The following is a 25,891-nucleotide window of genomic DNA, read 5'->3' as shown; positions in this document are numbered from 1 at the left end:
CCCCTTTGAGGGAAAAGTTAAAAAAACATCACTTCAAGTAGGCCTGATGAGGTACTTTTTTTTTCTTTTCTTTTAAGTTTCACGATTATTTGCTACAAACCGATGGCAAGGATTTTATACCAGATGATTTTCCATCCTGCTGAGGTGGGGGCGATCTCGTCGGTGCCGGTGGGGAGCGAGGGGCGGGCTCCGGGCTCGGTGCAGGCCCGGCCCCGGCTCCCGGCGCGCCCCGCGCGGCCCAGGACTACAAATCCCGTCATGCCCGGGGGCCCGCCCGGACAGGCTGCATCCGGGTCTGGCCACTGCTGCGGGCGACTCGTCGCCATTACGGGGCAGCGGCGGCCGAGCCGGGGCCGGTGCGGCGCCGAGCAGCCGGTGGGTGGCGGGGTGGTGCCGACCCCTCGGGCGGCAGCAGCGCCGGGCCCCGCGGGGCTCCGTGAGCAGCTCTCCTTTCCCCCGCGCCCGGAGCCCCGCAGGCCCGGCCCGGCCTCCCGCGGCCTTCCCCGGTTCGAGCGGAGCAGCGAGAAGATGTCGCCATGAAGGAGGCCGAGTCCGCGCTGCGCCGCCCCCGCCGGTCGCCCCCGCGGGCCATGAGCCTGGGCCCCCGCCGGCTCCGCCAGCGCCCGTCGTGCCCCCCCGCCCAGGGCCGCCGCTCGCCCGGGGCGCCCGTTGATGCTGCAGAGCCCGCCCGGCGCGACCCCCGCCGCCCCCGCCATGGACAAGAGCAGCCCCTGCGGCTCCGGTGCGCCCGGATCCTCGGCCGGCAGCAAAGGGCAGCAGCCGCGCTCCGCCTCGGCCGGGCCCGCCGCGGGGGAGTCTAAGCCCAAAGGCGGTGAGAGCGGGGCGGGGGCTCCGCGGGGAGCGGGGGTGAGTGGGGGGCTGCGGGGACAGGGGCCTTGTGCCGCCCTCGGGCTTGTGCCGAAGCTGGACTTCGCCGTGCCGGGTTGTTTGTGTCTCAGCTGCGTTTCATAGGCGGCGTTTCAGGTCACTGCCTGTTTTTGGTTTCTTTTTCCTTCCTGTTCCGGCTCTGCTCGCTGTTTGGCGAGCTGGGATTCCTACTCTCCTCTTCCCTTAAGGATTAATGCTTTATCTTCGTTAGTATTGGAGTAAGCAGCTTGAGCGCTAATGCCCCGGTGCTATGGTAGGAACATACATTCCCCAGTGCCTGTGAATAGAGCCCTTAACTTTATCTTGTACCTGTGCTGTTACACCTCACCGAGGAGGTCTGGTATCCGTACACAGCGTTCCCCCTGCCCCGGTGTTTCAGTGACCTCCTGCTTTGGGGGAGCTCAGGGTTTGCTGGCTGTTGTTTGCTTATCTGGCGTTCAACCCAAAGTGTCTCACCTGGGATTGCAAACAGCTGCTTCTGCTGACAGAGCAGTTTGTCAGAAGCCAGTGTGGTTCCTGTCATCATTTCAAGGTAATACCTAAGCCCACATAGCTCTCTAAACTTGTTTAGGAAGAGAGTGAGTGTATGAGTGTTCCTGACAACCTTTTTTTTTCTTTTTTATTTTTTTCTCCTAAAACCTAGAAATGGGGCAGTAGTGATTAAACTTGGTGATTTTACTCCTGGAAGTATATGAGGGAGTGTCAACAGGTTGCTACACCAGCATTGCTGTACTAATTTCCTTCCTCCTCAGTGGTTTGTTTCAGCTGTAATACTTGAGGCCTCTGAGAAGGCAGCATTGCACTCCAGAGGGTTAACAAAATAAGTATCTTGGAGGTGTTTGTTGACTCCTTTTTGGACCTTCTAAGCATGGTCATTTCCTGGGTAACCAAGTATTACCTGCTCTTCTCCTGTATTAATTGGCCTTCCCCAGGATTGACAGAAGTGGGACATGGGAGGTGACTCAACCACAGCTCCCCAGGTTGTGGTGTAACCGTGCAAATAAAACGAAATTTTAACTTCGAATTCAAACACTTGGAAGTCTTTTTAAGAAGAGCTTTTTCTGTCCCTGTCTTGCCAAGAGACACCTCCACGCTCCAGCCTCTTTTGTAGTGGTGTGTGATGCTCTGTGGAGGACTGTTCACAGAATACAAACGTCCTTCAGGAAGGGGTTGAGATTATTTGTGCTTTGCTGGTATTCCTTCCTGTAGAAGACACAGTATCTGGACTGAGGAAGGATGTAAAAGGCCTGTTGTTCTAGCCCAGAATAAAAATGTTAAAGGATTTTTGTGGAATGTCACCTTTCACAGGTTTGAAATAATGGCACTGGTAGCACAGGAGCAGTGGGGAAAGGAATCCTGATGATTGTTCTCTTCTACTCCAAAACTTTTTAATTCAATAACCGCCAAAGCTTTTTAAGACCTCTTTTTTTTAATAAAACAGAGGAAAATTTTGTCATAGCACAATTTCACTACAGTGATACTTGTTTCCAAACTACAGTGGAGGGGCAGAGGGATGAGTTGCTTCCTTTACAGGGCATCAAAGAGAGCCGGACAAATTAGAATCTCTTTTCATAGAAGTAGGTGTTTATTTAGGAATATCTTAACTGGAGGGTACTGAAAACTAAAACAAAAAGATTCCCTTGATGAAATTAGGGCAAACAACTACACAGGATGCAACTGGGCAAAACTGTAGCTATGTTTTCATAGCTGTTGGCTGTAGGACACTGGCATGTCACCATATGGAATCTGTTTCTGGAGCTCCTTATCACTGTCCTTGTAGCTCATGTGGTGCACCCCTTAAAAGACAGATGTATGAATATACATAGGCTATATATAATAGGAACATATTTTATATATATACACATATATATGAATATACAGGTATAGGATGTGTTCAGGAAATCTTGCATCTCCTCTGAAATGGAAGGTAATCGTATGCACCACAGACCTTCCTCAGATGGTCACTGTGTTAAATCCAGTCAAGCACTTGCCATTTGATGCTTTCCAAAGTTACCTGCTGTAACTGTCCAGCTGAGGAAGTAAAGAAATGCATATTCCTGAACCCTTATGGTAGCTTCTGTTTCTCTTGTAGTGCAGCTGGAAATTGGCTAAATAGAGTACTGTATTCCCATGTATTTGTGGAAATTTGATTCCTCCTATCTTTCAAATTTGACCTCAGAGACTAAATTAAACTGAAAGTTTCTAACAGAAAAGTTTCTTTATGTTGTATTAGTGTGCCAACAGGAATCACATCCAATTAGAGTGGGATGAAGTAGCTAAGGCACAATAGGCTTGTTGGGGTTCTCTGCAGTCCCGTGGAGCTGATGGACAGTGTTAGCTGTCACAAACCTTCCTGGGCCTTATCACACCCAGGGCGAGCCTGCTTGGCTGGGCTGTGAGAGCTCAGTCACCTCCTGCTCACTGGGATGTTTGCCTTGGCAGCAGCAGTGGCCCCAGTGTGTTTTCATGAAACCACCCTGTGGCTTTAGTGTGATCCAGACCCCTTATGCAATGCTGCTGGCTTCAGCACAGCTCAGCAGAAAAGAGGGGGAAAAAGGTGGAAGGAGACAGCAATTCTCACCCCAGCAGCAAGCCAGTATTGCAGCTCCAGTGCACAAGTGGTCACCTACAGCTGCTTCTAATGCTGTGAGATTCATCTCCCCTCTCTGGATCTTTGGAGATACAGGTCCTTGAGCAGCAGGAGAAACCACAAATCTCAGGGCTTGCTCCAGAATGCCAGAACAGTTTTATTGCTAGTGTTTTTAAATTATACAGGCAGCGTTTTTTATAAGTCTCTTGGAGTGTGAATGGGTAGATAAATCCACATCATCTGTATATACATACATATATAAATGTATAGGTTGGATGCCATGAAAACAGCAAAAGGACTAACTGAGGACCTGAGTGAAGAGTGAATACCTCACCCGCACACTCTGGCTGTTGCTAACTCCTCATTTGCCAAGACAAGAAACTACCAAATCCAAACTTACCCTGCTTAAAACTGGGATTTCACAAGAGAGGATGGCAATCTTCCACTTTTCTCTGTGCCAGAGTGCAGCCTCTCCTGTCCTGCCCTTTGTGGGAGTGCTGGGATGGATGATAGAAAGCAGAGAGCTCCCTGACGTGTGGCATGCTGGAAAGGTTGGAAGGGACAGCATTGCTTAGTTCGGGGTAGGAAAAAGCTGTTCCATGTACAGATGCATTCTCCAAGCTCCTGGCTGTCTGCTGACCAATTTCATTACTGCTCTGATGGACCAGGCTTCTGCTGAGGTCAGTTATTCTGGTGGTGGGGGGGTGAAACTGCCCATCTGTAAAATCAGGTGTGAAGCATTGTTAGACTGTTGTAGGGTCCTTTTAAAAAAGGCACAAGTGGAGTTCTTTCCTATAAAATGTGAGAGTCACTGAAGTAACTCCCAAAGGCTCTAGGAGGTGCCTTAAAAGGACCCATAGTATGAGAAGAATGTGTGTAAACTGTCTGACTGACAAAGCTGGTGGTGAGTAACTCGATTAAAACTTTAAGTGTCTGGAGATTCTTCTGTCAGCGCCAGGGCTGAGCTGTTCGGTGTTCAGGGACTTGCAAACACCCACTTTAGACTGACTTTTTTGAGTTGTTTCTTTTCACCATTTGAAGATGGCAGAGAAACTGCAAAGTGGTACAGGCACAACAGGCATGTGCCCCTCTAGTGCATTAGCTGAAATTACAGATAGAAGAGGGTGGCTGAGCTCTAAGCTGACAAGTTCTGCTCCTGAGTAAATGAAGGAGTAGTCTAAACTGCTTAATTATTTACTGGAGACCCTTGAGGTGCTGGTTATTCCTTCTTCCCTACAAACATTCTCAAAAAAGGTCTGTCTAATCATTCAGCCAGACCTGGTCACACCCTCAGTGCTTGGCAGCTTCTGGTGTGTTTTTTCCTGATAACACTCAAGCCATGTCCTTTTAGCCTGATGTGCTTTAAAGCACTGCCAGCTCTGCAGGCATGTGTTTAACTTACACAGCTGTGGTTCTGACAGAGTTGGTTTAATTCTGAATTAAAGGATCAGCCTTTTGAATAGCAGAGTAAATTACCAGTTCTGATGATGAAGTTTGTCTGCAATATGGGCCTGTCACATCGTGTGAAAGTAATGACAGTGTCCTGTTTTAGCTGTCACTGCAGCCAGAGAAGTCTGACAAGTGCAAGAAACAGCAGACCAGTACAGAACCTGGTCCAGCCACTTTTTTTGCTTAATTTATTCTTTAGAAATTGGGTCCTCAGTGATACACAATAACACACAAACCATGCTGCTCTCAGCTCACTTTTTCTGGGTGATGCAGGTGGAAGAAAAAACTTCAAAAAACACCAACAACAAAAGATACTTCATGTGGATGACGCCATTCCAGCTGTTTTAAATGCTTGGGTAGATGGGAAGTGGTGCTGGGAAAGGGAAAAACTAGGAGCCCTGGCAATGAAACTGCCCATATGAGAAATGTGATTCTGAATCACAGTGATGTGTTTGCCTGCCATGTAAGATTTATGTTAAGGGGTGGGGAGGAAGACTGCAAAGTGGGAATAGGGGAACTAATAGGCTTTTATAAAGTGCAACTAGATATTGTGTGAGTTGTTGCTGTTTGTGTAATGTTTACTGAGTATCCAGAGTGACTTTGGGGCTGGCTGCTGTGGGTAGATGACTTGTTGGGCCTGAGGAGTTTTGTTTCTGAGCTTATCACCATACTCTGCTACAAATAAAACTTGGGGCAGGTGGTGGAAGTGCTGGGTTAAGCACCCAGCCACAGCCTGTTGTGTGCTTGGGCAGCTCTGATCTTGTGTTAAGACTACTGGAAATGCTATCATAGTATTAACTCTGTTCTAGCAGTTTGATTTAGCAGCTGTTGAGGCACAGAACACCCCTCTCAAGGGCTGGATTGACTTTTCTGCTCTTTATTCCTGCAGTTTTTTGCTTTGTGCTTCACCACTGTGTCCTGTGTTAGGGTCAGTGGTGTGCCAAGTGCAGTTTTTGGCAGACAGTTGTTGTTGCATGGGTTGGTGGACTTTGTACTTAGATCTTAGGTATGTGCCCTGCAAGGCCACAAAGCATTTGGTTTGTGTTTCAAGATCAATTAGCATTTTTTGGCCTGATAACATAAAAGTATTTTTAAAACAGAATTAGATCTGCTGGGATCTTTTAAGCAAAAAGTGCAGAAGTGATTGAAAACAGGCAATGGAAGCCTTCAAGAAAAACTCAGGCAGCACTGTATTTATACAGTGTATTTTATGTGTGATAAATATGATAAATGGTGTGTTTTAGGCAAATTAAATGAAAGTAAATAACTAGTTGTTGTCAGTCCTTGTAATGGGGTATGAATATGTGGCATGTGATGTTAATGTTTATAGCTTAATGTACCAGGTCGCACACTAATATTTGATGGTGGCAATTGCAAATCTGAAAAAAAGAAATTCAACTTTTTTATAAAATGTAGAGCACAGCAAATACTTTCTTTTAAACTCTTTGACCAGCTCTTTGGACAATGATGGGAATTAAGTGGTTTGGGTTGCTGGGGGATTTAGTGTCCTGATAAACACTACTCTTAAGATAGTGGCTGAGGTGAGCTCATCTCTGAGGTGAATTTAGCTGAGGTGCAGTATTTGGGGCCAACTCTGAGGCTGCTGATCTGATTCTTCTTTTCTTTTCCTTTTAGATGGAAAGAATGCCAGTGGATCCAAACAGCGTTATAATCGAAAAAGAGAAACTTCATATTCCAAAAATGAGAACTTTTCCTTTCAGTCCCGTCGCTCCAATTCACAGAAAAGCAAAGCTTTTAACAAGATGCCCCCTCAAAGGGGAGGCAGCGGCGGAAGTGGGAAATCTTTTAGCTCTTCTAATGGTGGAAGACGAGATGAGGTGAGAAGTGTAATGCCCTGACTCCAAGGCCTCCTCTCTTGGGATGAGAGGATCACCCTGACCTGCCTAGATAGGTCTGCTGTGTTCAGTTCCTGGGTTGGGAAGGGTGAGAGTGATAAGAGGTGCTAACATTGTTGAGGTGCCAGAGGGAGTGTGAGCAGAGCAACTTGGCAACTACAGAGGAGTTGCAACCACAGTTCTTTGCTCTGTGTGGTGGTGTTTGAGGGTTCCCAGGACAAGGGAAGAGATGAGAATCTTGACTCCATGTTTCAGAAGGCTGATTTATTATTTTATGATATTACATTAATAGAAAACTGTATACTAAAAGTATACTAAAGAAAAAAAAGGAGACATCAGAAGGCTAGCAAAGAATGATAGTGAAAAACCCGTGACAGACTCAGAGCCTTGACACAGCTGGACCATGATTGGTCATCAAGTAAAAACAATCCACATGAGACCAATCAAAGATGCACTTGTTGGTAAACCGTCTCCAGACCACATTCCACAGCCATCAGATAGTTATTGTTTACATTTCTTTTCTGAGGCTTCTCAGGAGAAAAATCCTAGCAAAAGGTTTTTCATAAAATATCACAGTGACAGCTCTGCTCTAAGAAAAAATGCCATCTGAGGAATGGGTGCCAAGACAGGCCATGTACACGTGACAGGGGTCCTTTGTGAAAATATACAGTGATGCAGTTTCACTGCCCTGTCCCTGCTGGCCACGCTGTTTTCAGTCCAGCCCAGGTGCCACTGGCTGCCTTGCCCACCTGGTTCATGTTCAGCTGCTGTTTACCAACACCCCCAGGTCTTTTCCTGATGGTCTTTTCCAGCTGCTCTTTCCCAGGCCTGGAGCATTCCAAGGGGCTGTTGTGACCCAGGTGTAGGACCTGGCACTTGATGTTGTTGAACCCTGCACCATTGGCTTTGACCCATCAGTGCAGCCTGTCCAGATCCCCTGCAGAGCCTTCCTGTCCTCCAGCAGATCTGCATTCCCACCCAGCTTGGTGTCATCTGTGAACTTGCACAGAGTGCCCTCAATCCCCTTGTCCAGATGATTGATAAAGACATTAAACAGGACTGGCCCAAATACTGAGCTCTGGGGATCCCCACTTGTGGGGACCCCAGCTGGATGTCACCCCCTGTCCCCAGGGCCCAGCCATCCAGACAGGTTTTTACTTGCAGTGGTTTGCTTATCCAAGGCATGGGCAGCCAGGTTCTTCAGGAGAATGCTCTGAGAAACTGCCGAAGGCTTTTCTAAGGTCCAGGCAGACAGCATCCACAGCTTTTCCCTCATGCACTGTGTCACCTTGTCATAGGAGGAGATCAGGTTAGTCAGGCAGAACCTGCCTTTCATAAACCCTCCTTGGCTGGGCCTGGTCCCCTGCTTGACCTGTACACACTCTGTGATGGCTTGAAGAATAATCTCCTCCATAACCTTGCCCATCACAGAGGTCAGACTGACAGGCCTGTAATTCCCCACATCCTCCTCCCAGCCCTTCTTGTAGGTGTGTGTCACATTTGGTGACTTCCAGTCAGCTGGGACCTCCCAGTTTGCTGGGGCTGCTGGTAAATAATGATCACTGCTGCCAGCTCCCTCCCTCCCTCCCTCCCTGTGGGTGGATCCCATCCAGCCCCATGGGCTTGGGGGTGTCTGGGTGGCACAGCAGGGCACTCACTGTTTCTCTGGAGTGTGGGCTTCATTCTGCTCCTTGTCCCAGTCTTCCTGCTCAGGGGACTGGGGACCCTGAGGTCAACTGGCCTTACTATTAAAGGCTGAGGGAAAGAAGGCATTAAGTACCTCAGCCTTTTCCTCACCCTTTGCCGCTGCTTCCTTCTGCATCCAGTAAAGCATGGGAATTTTCTTTAGCTCTCTTTTTGTAGCTGATGTATTTATGGAAGCATCTTTTTGTCTTTTACAGCAGTGGCCAGATTAACTTCCAGTCAGGCTGTGGTCCTTCACTTCTTTCCCTGCACAACCTCATGACATTCTTGTAGTCCTGTTGAGTTCCCATCCCGTCTTCCTCAGGTCATAAATTCCTTTTTTTCCTGAGTTCCGTTCAAAACTCTGTTGAGCCAGGCTGGTCTTCCCTCATTTTTTGGCACAAGAGGACAGTGTGTTCCTGTGCCTTTAAGATTGCTTGAAGTATGTCCAGTCTTTTGGACTCTTTTGCCCTTCAGCACTGCCTTCCAAGGGACTCTGCCAACCAATCTTCTAAACAGGCCAAAGTTTGCCCTCTGAAGATTGAATGTGTCCAACCAACTCAGGGGCACAAATTTACTGGTGGTATTGGTATTGCAAAAGTAATTGTATTGGCAAGGTAAAACCAGATTGAGGCTTTTATGCTGATGTGGGTCTAAGTACTGTGGAGTGTTTGTGGGCTTTAACTGATACTCTGGTTTTTTCAGTGTTGGTGGATGAGCAGCACTTCTCACCCAGATCACTGGCTGAAAATTCACCTGCTGCCTCTGCTGAATTTTGATTTGTTGCTTCATTACATGAAAACTAACCAAAACAAGTACAGCCTGTGCAGTCAGTAATCAGGCTTGTATTACTGTCTAATAAAAGAGTATTGTCAGGATTTGAGCAACTTCTTCTTGACTGTGTTTTGCCACCTTTTACATGTCTTTGTGGTTGCTTTAACTCTCTCCTCCTTTTGCTCAGTGTGGGGTCAGAGCACTGAGTTCTGACTTTCAGGTTCTCATGCATTTCTAACACAGCACTACTTGATTTACAGAACAGGGATGGGAGGAGGTGAGTGAGTAGATGCTGCATGTGCTGTGTGCTGTCACGGATGGGGCCTGGATGTCCACCTGTACTGATGGCTTTGCTGTAAACTCCAGCAATTTCTAACCAGTGCTGTTCTCTCTTAGGTAGCAGAGGCTCAACGGGCAGAGTTCAGCCCTGCCCAGTTCTCTGGTCCCAAGAAGATTAATCTGAACCACTTACTGAACTTCACCTTTGAACCCCGTGGCCAAGCAGGACATTTTGATGGGAATGGACATGGCAACTGGGGGAAAAGGAACAAGTGGGGACATAAACCATTCAACAAGGAGCTCTTCCTGCAGGCCAAGTGAGTGGGAGATCCATGGGGCTCTTAGACTTCTACAGAGACATGGAGCTGTAAGGGGTGACAAGCCAGGGAATTGTGTTTGGGCTTGACTCATTGTCTTGTCTTTTCCAGGATGAAATTACCTTTCTGTAGTGTTTTTAGTGGTAATGACTATATTTTAAAGGGATGTTGTCTTTGCCTATTTGCAGAAGTATCTGTTGGAGTGAGTCCTTTAGATACAAACAAAAATCCTCTGCTCAAATTTTCAAGCACGGCTTTGAGACATGACACTCACTCCTATTTGGGAATATCTGTATAGTTCTTTATAGAAGATGGTGGTTTTTTCCAGAAGTTGCTTTGTTGAGATAGAAGTGATAGCAGTTGCTAGATGAAAGTTAATCTGAATTTTTAAGTCCCAAAGGCAATTACTTATACAGGTCTTAGTTCTTAAAATGCTGATTATTTTATGGGCCCCAGAGTATGTAGTATAACCCAAATGATGATCAATATAGTAACCTAGCAGCAGAATTCCTTTTTGACTGGAAATTTCCCCAGAATTTGAAGTGTGTTCAGGACATCCTATCTCTGATAATATTAAAGATAAAAAGTATTTTCAGCATTGATGCTTCTGATTTCTCCATAATGTTTTGTGGCTTATTGTAGTGAAGTCTATTTGCAGGAACCCCAGTAGCTGTAGTTTTTGTGACAAGATTTTTCCCCTTGTGGATTCCCTATTTTTTAATAGATCCCCATTGCAGCTGACTGTTTCCTACACGTTTCTGGAAAACCAGTCTGCCTGGCTCATTCTGTACTTAGTGTGTGATGTTGTGTCTAACTGAAATTAGACACACCTGTATCCTGAAAAATCTGAGTGTGAACTGAACTCTTGATTTCTTGTTGATAGAAGTTACTGACTGCATCCAGCAGTTTGCTGCTGGACAAAGAAGAAGCTGAGAGAATCCTATAGGATAGTTCTCAAAAAGTTTTTAGAAACAACTGAGTGGATCATCTGTCTCTTTGCCTTTCCCCAGCTGCCAGTTTGTTGTCTCTGAAGAACAGGACTACACAGTCCACTTTGCTGATCCAGATACCTTGGTCAACTGGGACTTTGTGGAGCAAGTGGTCAGTTGTGATGGGCTAGATTTTTTTTTTTCCCCTCTTAAGAACCTCAACCTGTCTTTAACTACCTCTTTCCCTCTGTGATGTTACATAAAACTCATCTGTTTTTGAGTTGAGGCCTTTTCTGTCACTCCCACAATACTGGGAAAGATCTGTCATGGAATGAATTATGAAATACTTTCATGACAGGAAAAGAGAAGTGCTAAAATCTATTAGGAAAATTAGCAGCTTCTTCTTGCTTTCGCAGATGGGAGCTCATCAAAAATAGTATCTGACATTCTGTAGACAGAGTCCTTGTGATCGAGATATTAACAGAAAACTTGGGCATGAGTCCACAGAAGAGGACTAGAGTGTAGAATTTTGAAGAATTATTCTGTGCATAGGTGGCCTATCTTGCCTAGCAACAAAATAGAAAATCTCTTGAGAATTGTGGTCAGAAGTTTTGGGTTGCCTCAAGCAGCAATTTATATCTGCCAAGACAGTCTGGTGCATGGTGTAGGTGGAGAGGAGGTAGGCTTACTGTTACCTGTCACTACAAGAGAGCTGAAAAATCTAGGTGCTTGCTTGGCAGTTATGTCTCTGCCACACAGGGAAGCTACCAAAGTGTCTGACTAGACCTAGCATGTTGATGGAAGTGGGTAAGTTCAGTCTCACAGTTACACAGGGCTCCACAAGTCTGCTCGTGGGAGAGGCCACAGAGCTTGCTTGCCTTCTCACTGTCTGAATTCACATGACGGGGATGCTGCTAACTCTCAGAGATGATGAATACCTGAGGGGAAACATGAGAAGACTCACTTTTTAATGTCATTAGAGTAGAAATAAGACATAAGAAGTTGCCATAAGATGGGTTGCTTAGAAGGTTATCCCATGTGCAGTCTGAAGGTGTTAGTTCACAGTGCACTAATTTCTTGGTAAATAAACAGAGCCTAAAGAGCTGGAAGATAATATATTAGAGTAGATCTTACAGGTGGCTTATTCTGGATCCCAGGAACTGATTTCTGAGTCTTGTACTGTTCTTCTCATGTGCCATTTCAGCGAATCTGTAGCCATGAAGTGCCCTCTTGCCCTATATGTCTGTACCCACCCACTGCTGCCAAGATCACTCGCTGTGGGCACATCTTCTGCTGGGCATGTATCCTTCACTATCTCTCCTTGAGTGAGAAGACCTGGAGTAAGTGTCCTATTTGTTATGGCTCTGTCCATAAGAAGGATCTCAAGAGGTGAGATGATATTAATTAAATCGTGCATCTTTTTGCAATGTTATTTTTACACTGCTAACCTCCTCCGTACATTGCAGTGTTGTTGCTATGGAAACACGTCAGTATGCAATTGGTGACACCATTACAATGCAACTCATGAGGAGAGAGAAAGGTGTTCTGGTAGCACTGCCCAAATCCCAGTGGATGAATGTGGTTCAGCCTGTTTACATCAGAGGTGAGTGTATCTCAGTCCTGGTGGTTGGATCCTGTTCCTGACTGTGGGCCAGGATTTGTGTAGAGAAATTGACCCTGGCTGCAAAATGTGGGGCTTAGCAGCAGAAAAGCTTGACGACCACATATTAACCATTTCTACTCATATTGTTTTTCTGCAAAGGCTTTAACTTGTGTGCTGTGTCCCTTCAAGTGACTGAACTCAGACTCCTGCCTTCACAGTCACTGCTTATAGTTTGATGTGTCCTTTGTATCCTGCAGTCATTGGTGTGACTCTTACTGCTTTTATTGGCTCTTCAGTGTCCTTAACATTTTTCCTCCTGACTCATTATACAGCTTCACAAAAATAACTGTCTCTGTCTCTAAACTATTTCAAGGCTGTAATCTTCAACAAGGTTTTCATCATCTTCACTTACCAACTGAAGTCAGTGAATGCTATGGGGAAATAATCAAAATTATTGCAAACCTTATTCCAAACATCTGTTGCCTGACATCTTCAGTTTTCTCCAGTTAAGAGTGTGACTAACTCATCATCATCTTATATGTTAGTATAGCAAAAATTTTGTGACTAAAGAAATAATTTTACTGAACATTGCTGCTTTGTGGGCTGTCTTGGCTCACTTCATTTTGCAGTCACATTTAGGAAAGGCTGCATGCATTTAAACTCTCTGGAAGAAGTCTTCCAACATGTGATGGATATCCAGCATGCAGGCTGTGGTCTTTCTTACATATTTCTCAGTATTTGAAACTAGGGGACTTTAAGTATTTTCATAAAACAAACAAAAGAACAAATATGGGATTTGAGAACACTCTAAAGCCAGGAAATTCACCATTAACTTGGTGTCTGTCTGTAGACAAGGTTGGACCCTTGGGGAGCAGTGAATATAGGGATTGTGTTAATATGGGATGCTGTGGTTGCTGTAAAGCAACAGCAATTCTTTATTTTACTATTTTTGCTGTGAGTCTTGTAAAAACCTCATAATGATGTTTTATATGGATTTTTAATACATATGGGCTTATGAGCTAGTTTGAGCCAAGCCAAGGTGGCTTTGCAGAAATTTCCAGCAGCAGTATTTTTGAGAGAAGAGGAAGAAGCTGCAGACTGCATTGTTTCAGGAAGCTTTGACGCCCTCAAGGCTTCTCAAAGGTGATGCTCCTACAGTGTGGAAGTTTAGGCTTCATTTCTACTGATGTGTAGCAACTCAATGGTGAAGTGGCAGAGGAGCTGCTGTGTGGGGGAGGTCTCAGAGCAGCTGTGTGACACCAGCTTGTGATACAATGGTAATTTGTGGAGTCTGTATCAAACTCTTGCTGAGTGTTGTCTGCTTTGAGGGATTAACTCCCAAAAGTGAGCAGTAACAAACTTCAGAAGCAGCAGCACTCCAAACTGGTGGCTCTACATGCAGATATTAATGATTTGGTGCTCCTTCTGTGCAGATGACCAGCACAGTCAGTATTCAAAGCTGCTTCTGGCATCCAGGGAGCAGGTCTTGCAGCTGGTGATCCTGGAGGAGAAAGCAGCATTACTGAAACAGTATGAGGAAGAAAAACACACCCCAGAAGCCTGTTTCATTGAGGCAGCTATCCAGGAGCTGAAGGTAACAACCTCTTGGGAGCCTTCTGGTAGCTTTGTTTTTAAGAGTGTGCTGAGCACCCTTGTTCTGCTGTATGGATGGTGGTGGGTGATTATTCTGGTCTCTAGCAAATTGCTGGTGTTTGATGCTGGAGTAGCATTATACACCTTGGAGGAGACTGTAGCCTTTGGGCCCCAGGTATCTGATGTGGTGTTCAGGATAACACAGCAGAATGGTTTTTATAGGATGGTATTCCAGTAAAGGAATGCCAGAGCAAGGCTAAAAATAACTATAGGGGTGGTCTCCTGGCTTAAAGGGCAAATTGAAACTTGATTCCTTTGGATGATCTCCAGGAGCGAGAAACAGCCCTATCTGCTGACCAGGATAAAAACAATGGCATTGCTGGAATCAGTGCAGCTGTAGAAGAATTGGTCCTAGAAAGCTCCAAAGCTGTGGAGCCTGCTGTTTCCCAAGAGAAAAAGGTGGGTGACAAATCTGCTCTAGCAGATCCTGTTAACACTTAATTCTGGCACCTCACACTGCAGTGTGTGGGGAGCTCGTGCCAAAGATTTTTGCAGAGATGATAATCTTTGAAGTAGGTGGTGTGGTACTAACTCTATACTCTCTGCTGTGGTAGTGTGATGTGGAATATCTCTCTGCATTTGATGAAGAGCTTGTGGAGCCTTCCTCTGACCTGGCAAGTTCCTTTTCACCTCCTGTGGAAGTAGAAGAGGCAGTGCTGGATGAGGAGGAAGTACCTGAGGTGGACACTGTAGGAGAATCTGTTATGAACACTGTAGAGGAGCCAAATCCAGCTGAAACAAGCTGCCAAGAATCTAAAGATACAGTTAGCAGTGGACATCTTGGCAACTCTCCTTTTTATTATTTTTATCAAGGTCAGTGCAATGAAATCTTTGGCAGAAATGCCTCCTTTGGGGCCCTCCTTGAGGAATGTGTTTGTTACTTCATTAGATGCAGCTAACCCCTGTGAAATAAAAGTCCTACAGGAACTCAGAAAGGAGCATTAATTTTATTCGTGGAGGATGTCCTGAGGTGGGGAGAAGGGTACTGAAAATGAACAGGCAAGGAAGGAATGATGATGATGTGTATTGTATTTGTGGGGTGCCCTCGTGGCAGGAAGGAATGATGAATCTGACTCCATGTTCTCAGAAGGCTCATTTATTATTTATGATACTATATTATATTAAAGAATGCTATACTAAACTATACTAAAGAGAATACAGAAAGGATACTTACAGAAGGGTAAATGATAGTAGTGAAAACTCGTGACTCTCTCTCCAGAGTCCTGACACAACTTGGCACTGGTTGGCCAAAGAGTCAAAATAATTCACAGCAGAAACCAATGAAACAATCTCCAAACACATTCCAAAAGAGCAAAACACAGGAGAAGCAAATGAGATAATTGTTTTCCTTTTTCTCTGAGGCTTCTCAGCTTCCCAGGAGAAAAATCCTGGGCAAAGGGGTTTTTCAGAAAATGTGAATGTGACAGATGTGTTGCCTTTCAGCGGAGGATGGGCAGTGCATGTACCTTCACCCTGTGAACGTTCGCTGCCTTGTGCGTGAATATGGCAGCTTGGAGAAGAGTCCAGAGAAGATAACTGCAGCTGTGGTGGAGATAACTGGCTACTCCATGACAGAGGTAGTTATTTTATCTTCTTACTAATTAAGGGCCTTGTTTGAGCAGGTTGGTCATTGTAGAGGAGACTTGATTCACCTCAGTAGTAAGAAATAATAAATATGAAGGGGTAGGGATGCTAATCTATGAAGGGCTTCTGTGGAAGGTGCTGGGCCTTATGTTGCTTTTGATAAGTAGGCTACAGTATAGATTTTTTTTCTTCCTAGAAGGTCCAGTACAAAAATAATCATGTTGCAAGTCTGGTATTGCAGAATTTATTCCAGTGATGTGAGTGAGAAGGGAGGAAGACATGAAAATCAGTAAGCAAGCTGATGTAACTGCATCCAAGTCTGATTATGATGTAGCTGGTGGAGATCTTGGAACATTTGATTCTGACTCAGGGCATCCGTCATGTGTTTGTAGTTTTTAAAGTAACCATTGTGTCACTGGTGCTATTTTTTTCTGTTTGATTTGATGACTATTGTGCATTCTATTTCTGTTCATCACCATGGCTGCCTCTAGTCCTTGTGGTGATAAATCACTCTCTCTTTGTCAGGATATAAGACAGCGCCATCGCTACCTCTGTCACTTGCCCCTCACCTGTGAGTTCAGCATTTGTGAACTGGCTCTGAAGCCACCTGTCATCTCTAAGGAGACTTTAGAGTTGTTCTCAGGTTTGTAGTTGTTCTTAACCCTTTAATGGTAGAAAAAAGAAGATACTTTAGAGCTTTACTCCTCTTGCACCACCTGTCTGGTGACTGCTGGACAGAACAGCCCCAACTCACTGTTTCATAGACAGCAGTTACAAAAAGAATAAAAAATCCCAACTGCTTGGAAAAGCATATGTTGTTGTAAGCATATTTTGTTACTAATGTGTTATAAGGTTGTTCTCAGAGCTGGAGGAACCCTTGCCAGAGTATTGGTGTGGGTTTTTTGATATCCAGCATTGTGCATTGCTCCTAGATGACCTTGAGAAGAGGAAGCGTCTGCGGCAGAAGAAAGCTCGCGATGAACGGCGGCGCGAACGCAGGATTGAGATGGAAGAGAACAAGAAACAGGGCAAATGTAAGTCATGATGGCACATAACTGGTGGATTTCCAGTCATATTTGGTAGCTGAGCTGATTTCTTGAGCTACAGGGTGAACTCTGAGGCCTGTAGTTTGTAGTGTGTACTTAGAACAAGATTACAAAGTATTAGGAACAATGTCTGTGTAATGAAAAGCATAAGCTGTTTTAGTCAGGATGTTAAGTGATGTTATGCAACTGCTGCATACTTGTGCATTTTGGGAGGGATGGAGGGCATTCAAGGGCACAGTTATCTCCATGGTGTACATAGCTCTCTGTTTTTATAGTAATCACGATGTAAAGTGAAAAGTGAAGAAAGCAAAAAAAGGCCCAGAAACTGCTTCCATCCAGCAGCAGGACTTGTACTGGTCTCCAAATAGAGGGTGGAAAGAAATGAGTTGGCACCTCCTAGACTCCTGAAATGACTTGCATATTGACAGTCCTCCCCCATGTTGTGTAGTGCTTTAATTTAAAATCTCTTTCTAGATCCAGAGGTCCATATTGCTCTGGAGAATCTGCAGCAGTTCCCTGCTTTTACCTCTTGCCCTGGAGAATCTACCAGCGCTGATCATCAGGGCTTCTGTCAGTCTCCTCTTGGCAGAAGCCCTGTGTTTCAGACAGGTGAGATCTGGAAAAACACATCACATCTAGTTCTTGATCATTCTTTTGGGATCTATTGCTCAGGTCATCACGCTAAACTCAGTATTGATCAAAGACAGCTTCTTTTCAGAGAAGCTCCATCCCTGAAAGTGTGCAAGGTGAAGTTGGATGGGGCTTGGAGCAATCTGGGATAGTGAAAGGTGTGCCTGCCCATGGCAGGGGGGTGGATTGAGATGGTCTTCAAGTCGTTTCCAACCCAAACGATTCTGTGATTCTGATTCTTTCCTAAGCTGCCTGTGAGATAATACACAAAAGGCAGACATGGTTAAGAAACATTCTGTTCCTTTGTCTGCTTTTTGCTGCCTCTACCTTGACAATATGAGATCTGCACTGTAGTTACCCCATCTTTTACATAAGGCAGAAGAAAGGAAACAATTGCCCCAGAAAGGGAAGAAAATTGTTTGCCAGGAAAACACTACTGGCATTTTTTCTTTCTATCATCTCCATCTTCTCCAACACATTATTCTAAAATAAACCCACAAAAAGCCCCCTGCCCCAGCTTTCCAAAATAAGTAAACAAAACCCCTCAAGCAAACAAAAAAAAACAAACAAAAGAAAACCACAGGCAAACTTAAATTTTTCTTAAATAAAAAGATTGAGGAAATTTCAGAGATCCCACTGTGTGACTTATGGATAGAACCAATGAGATCAAAATGAGTAATTACATAGGATAATAAAACTTTATTTCTGTTACATCCTGATAAGCAGCATAATGACTGCCTTGGCCAAATGCAACTGGCTTTAATTCTCAGTTCCTTTCTCTGTAGAGTCTATTCCAACTCCACTGTCACCTGCTGCCAGCCAGGTCAGCCCATTGCTGTGTGGAAGCTTGGAAGAAGAGTCTCCCTTCCCTTCCTTTGCCCAGGTAAACCATGCAGAAGAGTGAATCTTGTCAGAATTTCCTGTGTCTTAGTTGGGGATTAGGCTGAGACTGTAATTGCTTCCCCTACAAAAACAATGTGGGATAAATGTTAGGGAGACATCATAAGGTTTGAGTGCTTAAAAGGGGTTTCTAGATTTTCTTGCCACTTAGGGGGTCTGCAGGATTGTTCAAGTATGTGGAATTTAATCATATCCTACAACTGTTTTGATAGATGTTGAGAGTTGGAAAGGCAAAACCAGAAACGTGGCCTAAACCTGCTCCAAAGACAAGAGGTAAGAAAATTTGATATTAGTACTTCAGGTTCTTTACCATCCCCCTGAATGTGAGAAATCTTGTAACTTCAAAAGAAGGATATGGAGTGTGGAGGGGCATTTGTGTGGTGGAAGTTTTATACAGCCTTCTGCACTCCTTCCCTCTTTCAGATGAGAACACTCTGGCACTCCCTGTGCCTGGAGAGAGTGATGGAGAAAGTGACAGCTCTGACCGGATACCTGTGCCCAGCTTCCAGAATTCCTTCAGCCAAGCTATTGAGGCAGCCCTCCTGAAACTGGACAAACCGTCCACAGCTGATCATTTATCAGGTAAAAGGCAGGGGGAAGGTCAGGAAAGCTTTCTGAAGTGAAAAAAATGAGCATTTCCCCTTTTTCCTCTGGGAGAAGTGAAAGCAGCAATTTTGGGGACCAAAAATTGGCCAGAGAACAGTTCTGAAAATTGTTAGGTTGTGGTTTCTGAACAGCTTGACTAGGGCTTCTGTCAGCTTAAAGCAGCCTCTTAGTGAGAGCTGAGATCTCCAACTAGCAAAGAATCCTGTTAGGACAGAGATGGCTTTTGACAATTGTGTTGGCCGTGTCTCTACTGGAACCTAAATTAAGCTTTATCTTAAGGAAGTTCAGGTTATACATTTCTAAACTGTAATACCTGAGCTGCTGAACTACCACTTCAGTTTGACCAAAATGTCCAGGTAACTGGTAGCTAAAATTTCAAATTAGGGAATGTGAAACAAATTGAGGTGAACTTAAACCTGGTGCTGGCTTGTGAAATTTATTTTTAATGCTCAGTTCTGATGTTTAGCTTTGGCTTCTGTTTGGAGACTGCACTGGATGATGGAGACAGTTGGATGGGAGGGCCTGGGAGTTTCAGTGAAGTGTCTGCTCCACGTGTGGTTTTTTTGGACACTTATCAAAGTGATACTTGTTGGAAAGGCAAACTGCTGCATGCTGCAGTCCCAGGATCTGCTGTTGCAACAGCAACTTTACAATCATTAAGACATGTTGATAATTGTGTTTCAGATGTGATGGAGTCTCCTTTAGTTCATCTGCAGTAATTTTTTTGTTAAACTACCTGGGTGTTCATTAAATTGGTAGTAAGTGTTGTGGATCTGTAGAAGCCACTTAAGCCAGGGAAGACCATTTATCATTTCTGTGTGATGTTCCTGTTCCATGAAAAGAATGACAGTATTATTTCAATTCTTCACAGAGGAAAAGGGAGGCAAGAAAAGAAAGAAACAGAAGCAGAAGCTATTGTTCAGCACCTCTGTTGTTCACACAAAGTGATTCTGCTATTCAAGAGAAGTTTCCTCTCCTGGTTTTCTTTTAATTTTGCTTTGTTTTGCTGCTATAGTTTAAGTATTTAAATTTGAACAGCCTAAACTTGTTTTTCCAGGATTTCTAGGGGCTTCAGGAGGAAACCATGATAGTGTATGTTGAAGTAACATGTTTTGATTCCAACTGCTTAATGAATTTATACTGAAACAGAGTTTTGGAAGTAACAACCCAGAGACAAATCTGCCAAGGCTTCTAGTTGCTGAGTCAGTCCTTTGGGCCTGATAAGCAGTGTGAAAATCCTTACAGGTGTGTGGCGCTGCCAAAGTACTGCAATATTACCCAAGAGAAAAGGCAGAGAACCTTTATTTTCCTGTAATTATTCATGGGCAGAAGTCCAGCTGACTGACAGTAGTGCTGTTGCAGTAAAGCTGTCAAACTGCTCTCTTGAGAAACTGGTTTTGGCTGCACTGGATACAGGCAAAACAGCTTATTGGCTTTAGAGTGTTAGCTGCTACATCTGTTCTTTTTCTAAAGAGCAAGAATTCCTCCTGTTCTCCTGGCTTGGAAAGATAAAAAGCTGAGGTGAGTGTAAAGCAGAAATTGGCTACTTAGTTTTAAAGTGGCTTGATGATTTTTGTATTTCAAAATGGCACTAGTGGTAGAAGGAACCTCTCCTGACTTCTCTCAGTTGTTCAGGTCTGTTTTAATGTGGGTGAGTGAGGCTGCTACTTTTTGTTTGTTTTTTGCCAGCCATGGGCTACTCATTTTTTTAACCTGATCATCTAGAATAAACACTCCCCTCTAGGGCTCCTGGTAACCCTCTGAATGGTGGTTTGACACTGGCTGCTCTTGAGTTGGAAGAACACAACTGATAGCTGAAGTCTGTAGATAACTTTTACACCCCAGCAAGAAACTGGGGTTCTCTTGTGCTGGGCTAAGGGCCTGTATGTGCTTGGTTCTGGGATTTAAGTTGATCTGTGCTATGAACATGTCTCCTCTGGACCCCTCCCTGCTCTTTCTTTGGGTGGTCACATTCTGCACTGCTTGTGGTTTGATTTGAGCTGCTGAGTTAAGTGGTGTGGATTTTGTTGAATAAAATGAATTTTAGGTGCAATGTACCAGTCAAGGCCAACAGTTGCAATAAATCAAACGCACACACACGCTCACAGTGCTGCAGCTGAACTGTCACAGCAGCCTGGAGCCTTAGAACATTGCACAGGGTCACATTTTACCTTCCTGCTGGCAGAATTAATTGCAGGGCGCTGGTAAAAAGTACCACTGAACTTAGGGAGGGAGACTGACGGTGTCTTCTCTTGTCTTCAGCCCCAGTGGCCCAGGCTTCAGTGTGCTCTGTCCCTCTGACACTGATCTGAGCAGGAAATGTGTGTCTGAGGCACCTGGAGTCAGGTATTCCAACACCGCTGGCACTCAGTGGCTGTGTCCCTGTTTAAAAAGCTGCTGTCAGTACATGGGTGCTTGATTTCAGAGCAGCAGGCTCCACGTGTGTGCCTCATGGGAAGCTGGTACCAAAGAGTCCATCACATGTGGCTGTCAACCAGAAAGAACAGGAGAGGGGGGAGGTAAAGAATACTTCCAACTGCTGCAGGAGGATAGAGGAAACACCTGCAAGACATTCTTTGAAAGCAGCTTGACTTCACGCTTGGTCACGACTAACCCCACTCAATGAAAGACAGTACAGCTTGTCAGGGGACTGCAAAGAAACTAAGACAGGATACTTGACAGTGTAACACATCTTGCTGTCAACACTTTAAATGCATATGGGAAAACAATTGGTGAGGGCAGAGAAAGCAACTAAGAGATTCAAATATGCAGTGAACTGTGGTTACAGCAAGTCATTCTAAGCTAAGGAACAGGAGTAACAATACTTAAGTGTCTAACCAGTATCTGTTGTGTTCTGTTATCTCTGCACATTTATAGTCAACTTTTCTTTGCATCGGGAAGAGAGAATAGCTGGAGCTGGTGTAACTCACCTCCACATGTCACAGGCACTAGGATAAGGGAAGTGATGTGGGCAAGGCAGGCTGTCCCTGCTGCAGGGCTGTCCCCACAGGGACAGCATCTTCCATTGTATCTTGTTTTCCTATGGATTCGAGATAATACCAGCAATGCTACTTTCCTGTAACTGATTGGTGTAAACTTAATAAATATCTAAGCAGTACTTGTACCTATGAGTTTTATAATGGGGGGATGGAGTTGAGTCTTGCACTCTGCCATACATTCCATGAACTCACTGCTCCTGTGTGCACAACTGGTGCTTTTCTCACTCAAAACAGTGGTAGCCCTGTGGCTAACAGTGCACTTAAAAGTAAAAAGCAGATGTTAATGCTTTTTGTATGCTGAAGGAGAATAATGACAGTCCTTGTCTGTGCCAACTGCCTAAAGCTCCCTTCTACCTCAGCATGAAGAACACGTTGAGCTGCTGCACTCCTCAGAAGTGCAAGTGGTATTGACTCCTGGAGTGAAACAGGCAAATAACCTACTTAAGTGAAATAATGTTTTATTTTTTTAAATTTTAAAACATTTGGAATGCGGAATGAAGTCTAAATCTGAACAAATGCTTTTCCAGTCCCCTGCACTGCTTAACACTGAAGATAACCAGTCACATCTTGAGTAAACAAGCACAGAATAGAGGTGAACAGAAACAAGTGACATTCAGTCTGTCTCTGTGCCATCATCATCCTCTTCATCTCCACTTTCAGACTGCTCTTCTGTAAGGGAACAGCTCAACAAGGACTTCTGTATACATTGTCTTTCCTCTGCAATAGAGAAAGCAACAGAGGGTTAGTACTTGATCTCTTCACAGACACTGGACTCTCCTCTACTTCTAAAGACAGAAACATTTCTCAGGCCAGGAATTCAGAAGTAGCCCAGCAGATCCTACAACAACCCCAGGAATTGAGGCTACATTTTAGAAAAGTGGCTGGAGACACTCACCTTCATTTGTACAGTTTTGCAACAACCTCAGCAGCTGTGTTCTGTTATACTGAATCAGGAATTTCTGACATGTTCTTATGGTACCTGTAGAAGTCACAAGAACAGCATGTAACAATCAACCAAATGTTTCAGAGCTGAGTGTGTATTTCCCAAAGAGCATTGTATCAAGTGACAAATGCCCCAGGAAACAAGGTTGTTATTGTAAATGCTACAACGGGGTTGCAGACTTCTGCACTGCTGAGGTTAAGTGGTGGAGTAATAATTTCAAACAGGCAGTGCCTGTTAGTTCCCCTGGGGGTTAATTTTCACAATACAGAAGATACTATACTTTGAAAATATATTTTAAAATAATGTAACATTGTATTCGCTGCTCTGGTTTTGTGATAAATGTAATGAAGCTTCAAGCAAAATTAACGAGGCTTTCAAAGAACTGCTGGTGCCTGTTTCTTATTTAGATCCGCTGAAAGCAGTTGCTGTTATTAACACAGAGGAATGTCTGTCGCACCCAGAGCAGCACCACGGCGTCGTGGCAGGTTATGATTAAAGCTCTATCCTCCCCCCGAGCCCGGGGGCTCCTGACCTCCGACGTGCAGGGTGTTGAGGAAGCAGGGGTAGCGCTGCCCGCGATTCTCCAGGTGCCGCACGAAGGGCAGCGCGGAGCACAGCAGTCGGTACGAGTCCTTGCGGCAGCGCAGCAGCACCGTCCCGGTGTAGGCGTTCAGGTACTTCACTGCGGGACACACACGCACGGTGAGCGGAGCAGGAGGGACCCCGCGCCCCGGGGCCGCCCTCTCCCCCGCACCTGTGAAGGAGATGGAACAGCACGCCAGGCCGTAATCCCCGTGCACCCGTGTGATGGCGTCTCTGACGGCGAGGCCCAGCACGCGGTCCTCGATGCACTGCCGGCACCGGGGGTCTTCCGAGACCACCTCGCAGAGCACGTACCTGCGGGACAGCGCGCTGTGAGCGGCGCGGCACCGGCCCGGACGCGGCACCGGCCCGGACGCGGCACCCGCGCCTCCCGCCCGCCTCACCTGTTCTTGAAGCGCACCATGGCGGCGGCGGTGGCGCGCGGCGCGGACGGACGGCAGGCCCGGCCAATGGGGAGGCGCCTCCGAGCGCTGTAGCCAATGGGCGGGGACAAGGGGAGGACAGCGCGGCCCCGCCTCCCTCCATGGGCTGCGCGTGCGCGGTGCTGCCGCGAGCTGCCCGCGGGTCAGGGAGCCAGAACCGCTGAGGGTGGAAAAGGTCTGGGGTTGTCGTGCCCATGCTATGACCAGTCACCACCGTGTTAGCCAGACCACGTCCGGTCTTTCCTTAAACACCTCCGTCATCCTGGGTAGCCCATTCCTGTGTCTGATCACACTTTCAGTGAAGAAGTTCCTCCTCATGACCAACCTAAAATTCCTTTGGCGCAGCTTAACACTGTCCTCTTGTCCTGTCGCTTGTTGTCTGGAGGAAAAGCCCGATCTCTACGTGACTCCGGTTCCCTTTCAGGTACTTCTAGAGAGCGATAAGGTCCCTCCTGAGCCTCCGCCAGGCTAAACACCCCAAACTCCCTCAGCCGCTCTTCACAAACACATACGCTCCAGACCCTTTCCCAGCCCCGCAGCCCTCCTCTGGACCCACTGCACTGTTACTGGAGGAAGTACTGACACGCTCTGGCTGGGGTATATCACACCTCAATGTCCTTCCTGAACTGGGGGGCCCAGAACCGCACAGAGCCCTTGAGGCGCGGTCTCAGCAGTGCCGAGTCCGGGGGTACGATGGCTCCCCGGTCCCGTCGTCCGCGCCATTCCCGGCACACGCCGGGTCCCGCTCTCCCTCCCGCCCTCCGCCAGGGGGCGCGCGCGGCGCGCGGGCCGGCCTGAGGGGGCGGCTGAGGGGCGGCGGGAGCGCGGGGGCTACGGAAGGTCCGATGCTTCCCTTTAGTCCCTTTCGCTGCATTGCACCGACCCGCCCTGGCCGAGCCCCCCCTTATCTTGTGCCTAAAAAGCCTAAATGAGGGAGACGGGACGTCTCCGTGTGATGGGAGCCTCGGGAGGTCCGGAGGAGGCGGGCGAGTACCGGCCCCTCGAAGGCCTCAGCAGAGCGTCCAGAGCCTCCGCGGTGCTCCTGGAAGGGCTCTGTCCTTGCTACCCTCAGAAAACTGCTCCAGTATTTGTAGCTCCTCAGGCTCCAGGTATTGGGGGTTTGGGACATGTACTAATTAATGACAACAGCTAAGAAAATTGTGGAACAGAGCTACTTCCTATAATTATTTCTGTAGTGGTGTCCCAAACTGTGATGTGTGACACTGTTGAGGAAGCAGGGAGGGCTCATTGAAAAGATCTGGTAGGAGAATTAACTGAGGAGAAGGGAATGAGGGGAATAAGGGAAAAGATGTGAGGTAGATACCTGAATGTGAGATGGGAGAAAGAGTTTTGCTGAGGTTCTTGGAGCCAAGTCGCATAGGAGTGCTGAGAGACAGTATAGATTAAGTGAGAACTCATTGCTAATTCAGAGTGGAAACATCTTTAATGACCTTCATTCTAGACACAGAAAACAATGATAAAGCCAGTGGAAATCCTGTCCTGGGTGATAAACTTCTGCCCTCTGAAACAGATGCCTGTTCTGCTGCTCTCTCCCCTTAGCTGTTAACTCCCCTCCTTCACCTGTGATCACGTTTTCAGGTCGTGTTTTTTTCTAAGAACTGCAAAATGTGAGTTGCCTGGGGAGAAAAAAGCTCAAAGCCCAGCATGGACTTTTAAGAGACCTTTTCTCTTGGGCCACAATCAAAGGGACTGGGGGCAGTTTTGAAGCTAATACAGATAGAAGCATTTTCTCGATGAGAGGACTGCATTGCATTGATCTTTGCCATATTGCTCTGTGTTTTAGTATCCAAATGGGGATCTAACTATAATCTGTTCCACTTGTCAATACAATGAGCTTCTAGGTGATAAGCTAGTCTCACATTTTTGAACAATATTAAAGTCCATGAAGATTCCCATTGATTTTCTTTGTGGAGTGAGATTCCACTTTCGGCTTACAGTTGGCCTACCAGGTATGTTTCCCTGCTGCCCCTGTGTTTGTGGTGGCATCACCTATCCTGCCTTCCAACAGGGCTCGGGTTGCCCTGTGCTGCTCAGGTTGCTTTTATCCATCCCCTCCTTTATTTCCTTCTTGCAGAGGCACGCTGGGCTCTGACAAGCAGAGCATGTGAGTGCACTC

The 25,891-nt window shown here is 46.0% G+C and overlaps 2 protein-coding genes across 2 annotated transcripts; one reads left to right on the top strand and one right to left on the bottom strand.

Annotated features, from left to right (window-relative positions):
- Positions 1–372: 372 nt before the first annotated feature.
- RNF10 (ring finger protein 10) lies at positions 373–21,905 on the top strand. The gene is made up of 17 exons (XM_066562416.1): positions 373–832; positions 6,563–6,765; positions 9,637–9,836; positions 10,847–10,937; positions 11,970–12,154; positions 12,232–12,368; positions 13,802–13,962; positions 14,292–14,420; positions 14,576–14,834; positions 15,465–15,598; positions 16,131–16,248; positions 16,538–16,639; positions 17,126–17,260; positions 18,067–18,164; positions 18,394–18,454; positions 18,605–18,763; positions 19,659–21,905. The coding sequence occupies exons 1-17, from the start codon at positions 673–675 to the stop codon at positions 19,733–19,735; spliced, it is 2,409 nt and encodes an 802-aa protein (XP_066418513.1). The 5' UTR covers positions 373–672; the 3' UTR covers positions 19,736–21,905.
- A 322-nt stretch (positions 21,906–22,227) lies between these two features.
- POP5 (POP5 homolog, ribonuclease P/MRP subunit) lies at positions 22,228–23,768 on the bottom strand. The gene is made up of 5 exons (XM_066562420.1): positions 23,716–23,768; positions 23,484–23,626; positions 23,262–23,411; positions 22,682–22,765; positions 22,228–22,503 (listed from the first exon to the last, which is right to left on the bottom strand). The coding sequence occupies exons 1-5, from the start codon at positions 23,733–23,735 to the stop codon at positions 22,400–22,402; spliced, it is 501 nt and encodes a 166-aa protein (XP_066418517.1). The 5' UTR covers positions 23,736–23,768; the 3' UTR covers positions 22,228–22,399.
- Between the last annotated feature and the right edge of the window lie 2,123 nt (positions 23,769–25,891).

Source organism: Molothrus aeneus, chromosome 18 (genome assembly GCF_037042795.1).
Source record: "Molothrus aeneus isolate 106 chromosome 18, BPBGC_Maene_1.0, whole genome shotgun sequence".
In the NCBI taxonomy this organism is placed as follows: domain Eukaryota; kingdom Metazoa; phylum Chordata; class Aves; order Passeriformes; family Icteridae; genus Molothrus; species Molothrus aeneus.
The sequence above is the reverse complement of the archived record's forward strand: the minus strand, read 5'-3'. Positions and strand labels throughout refer to the sequence as shown.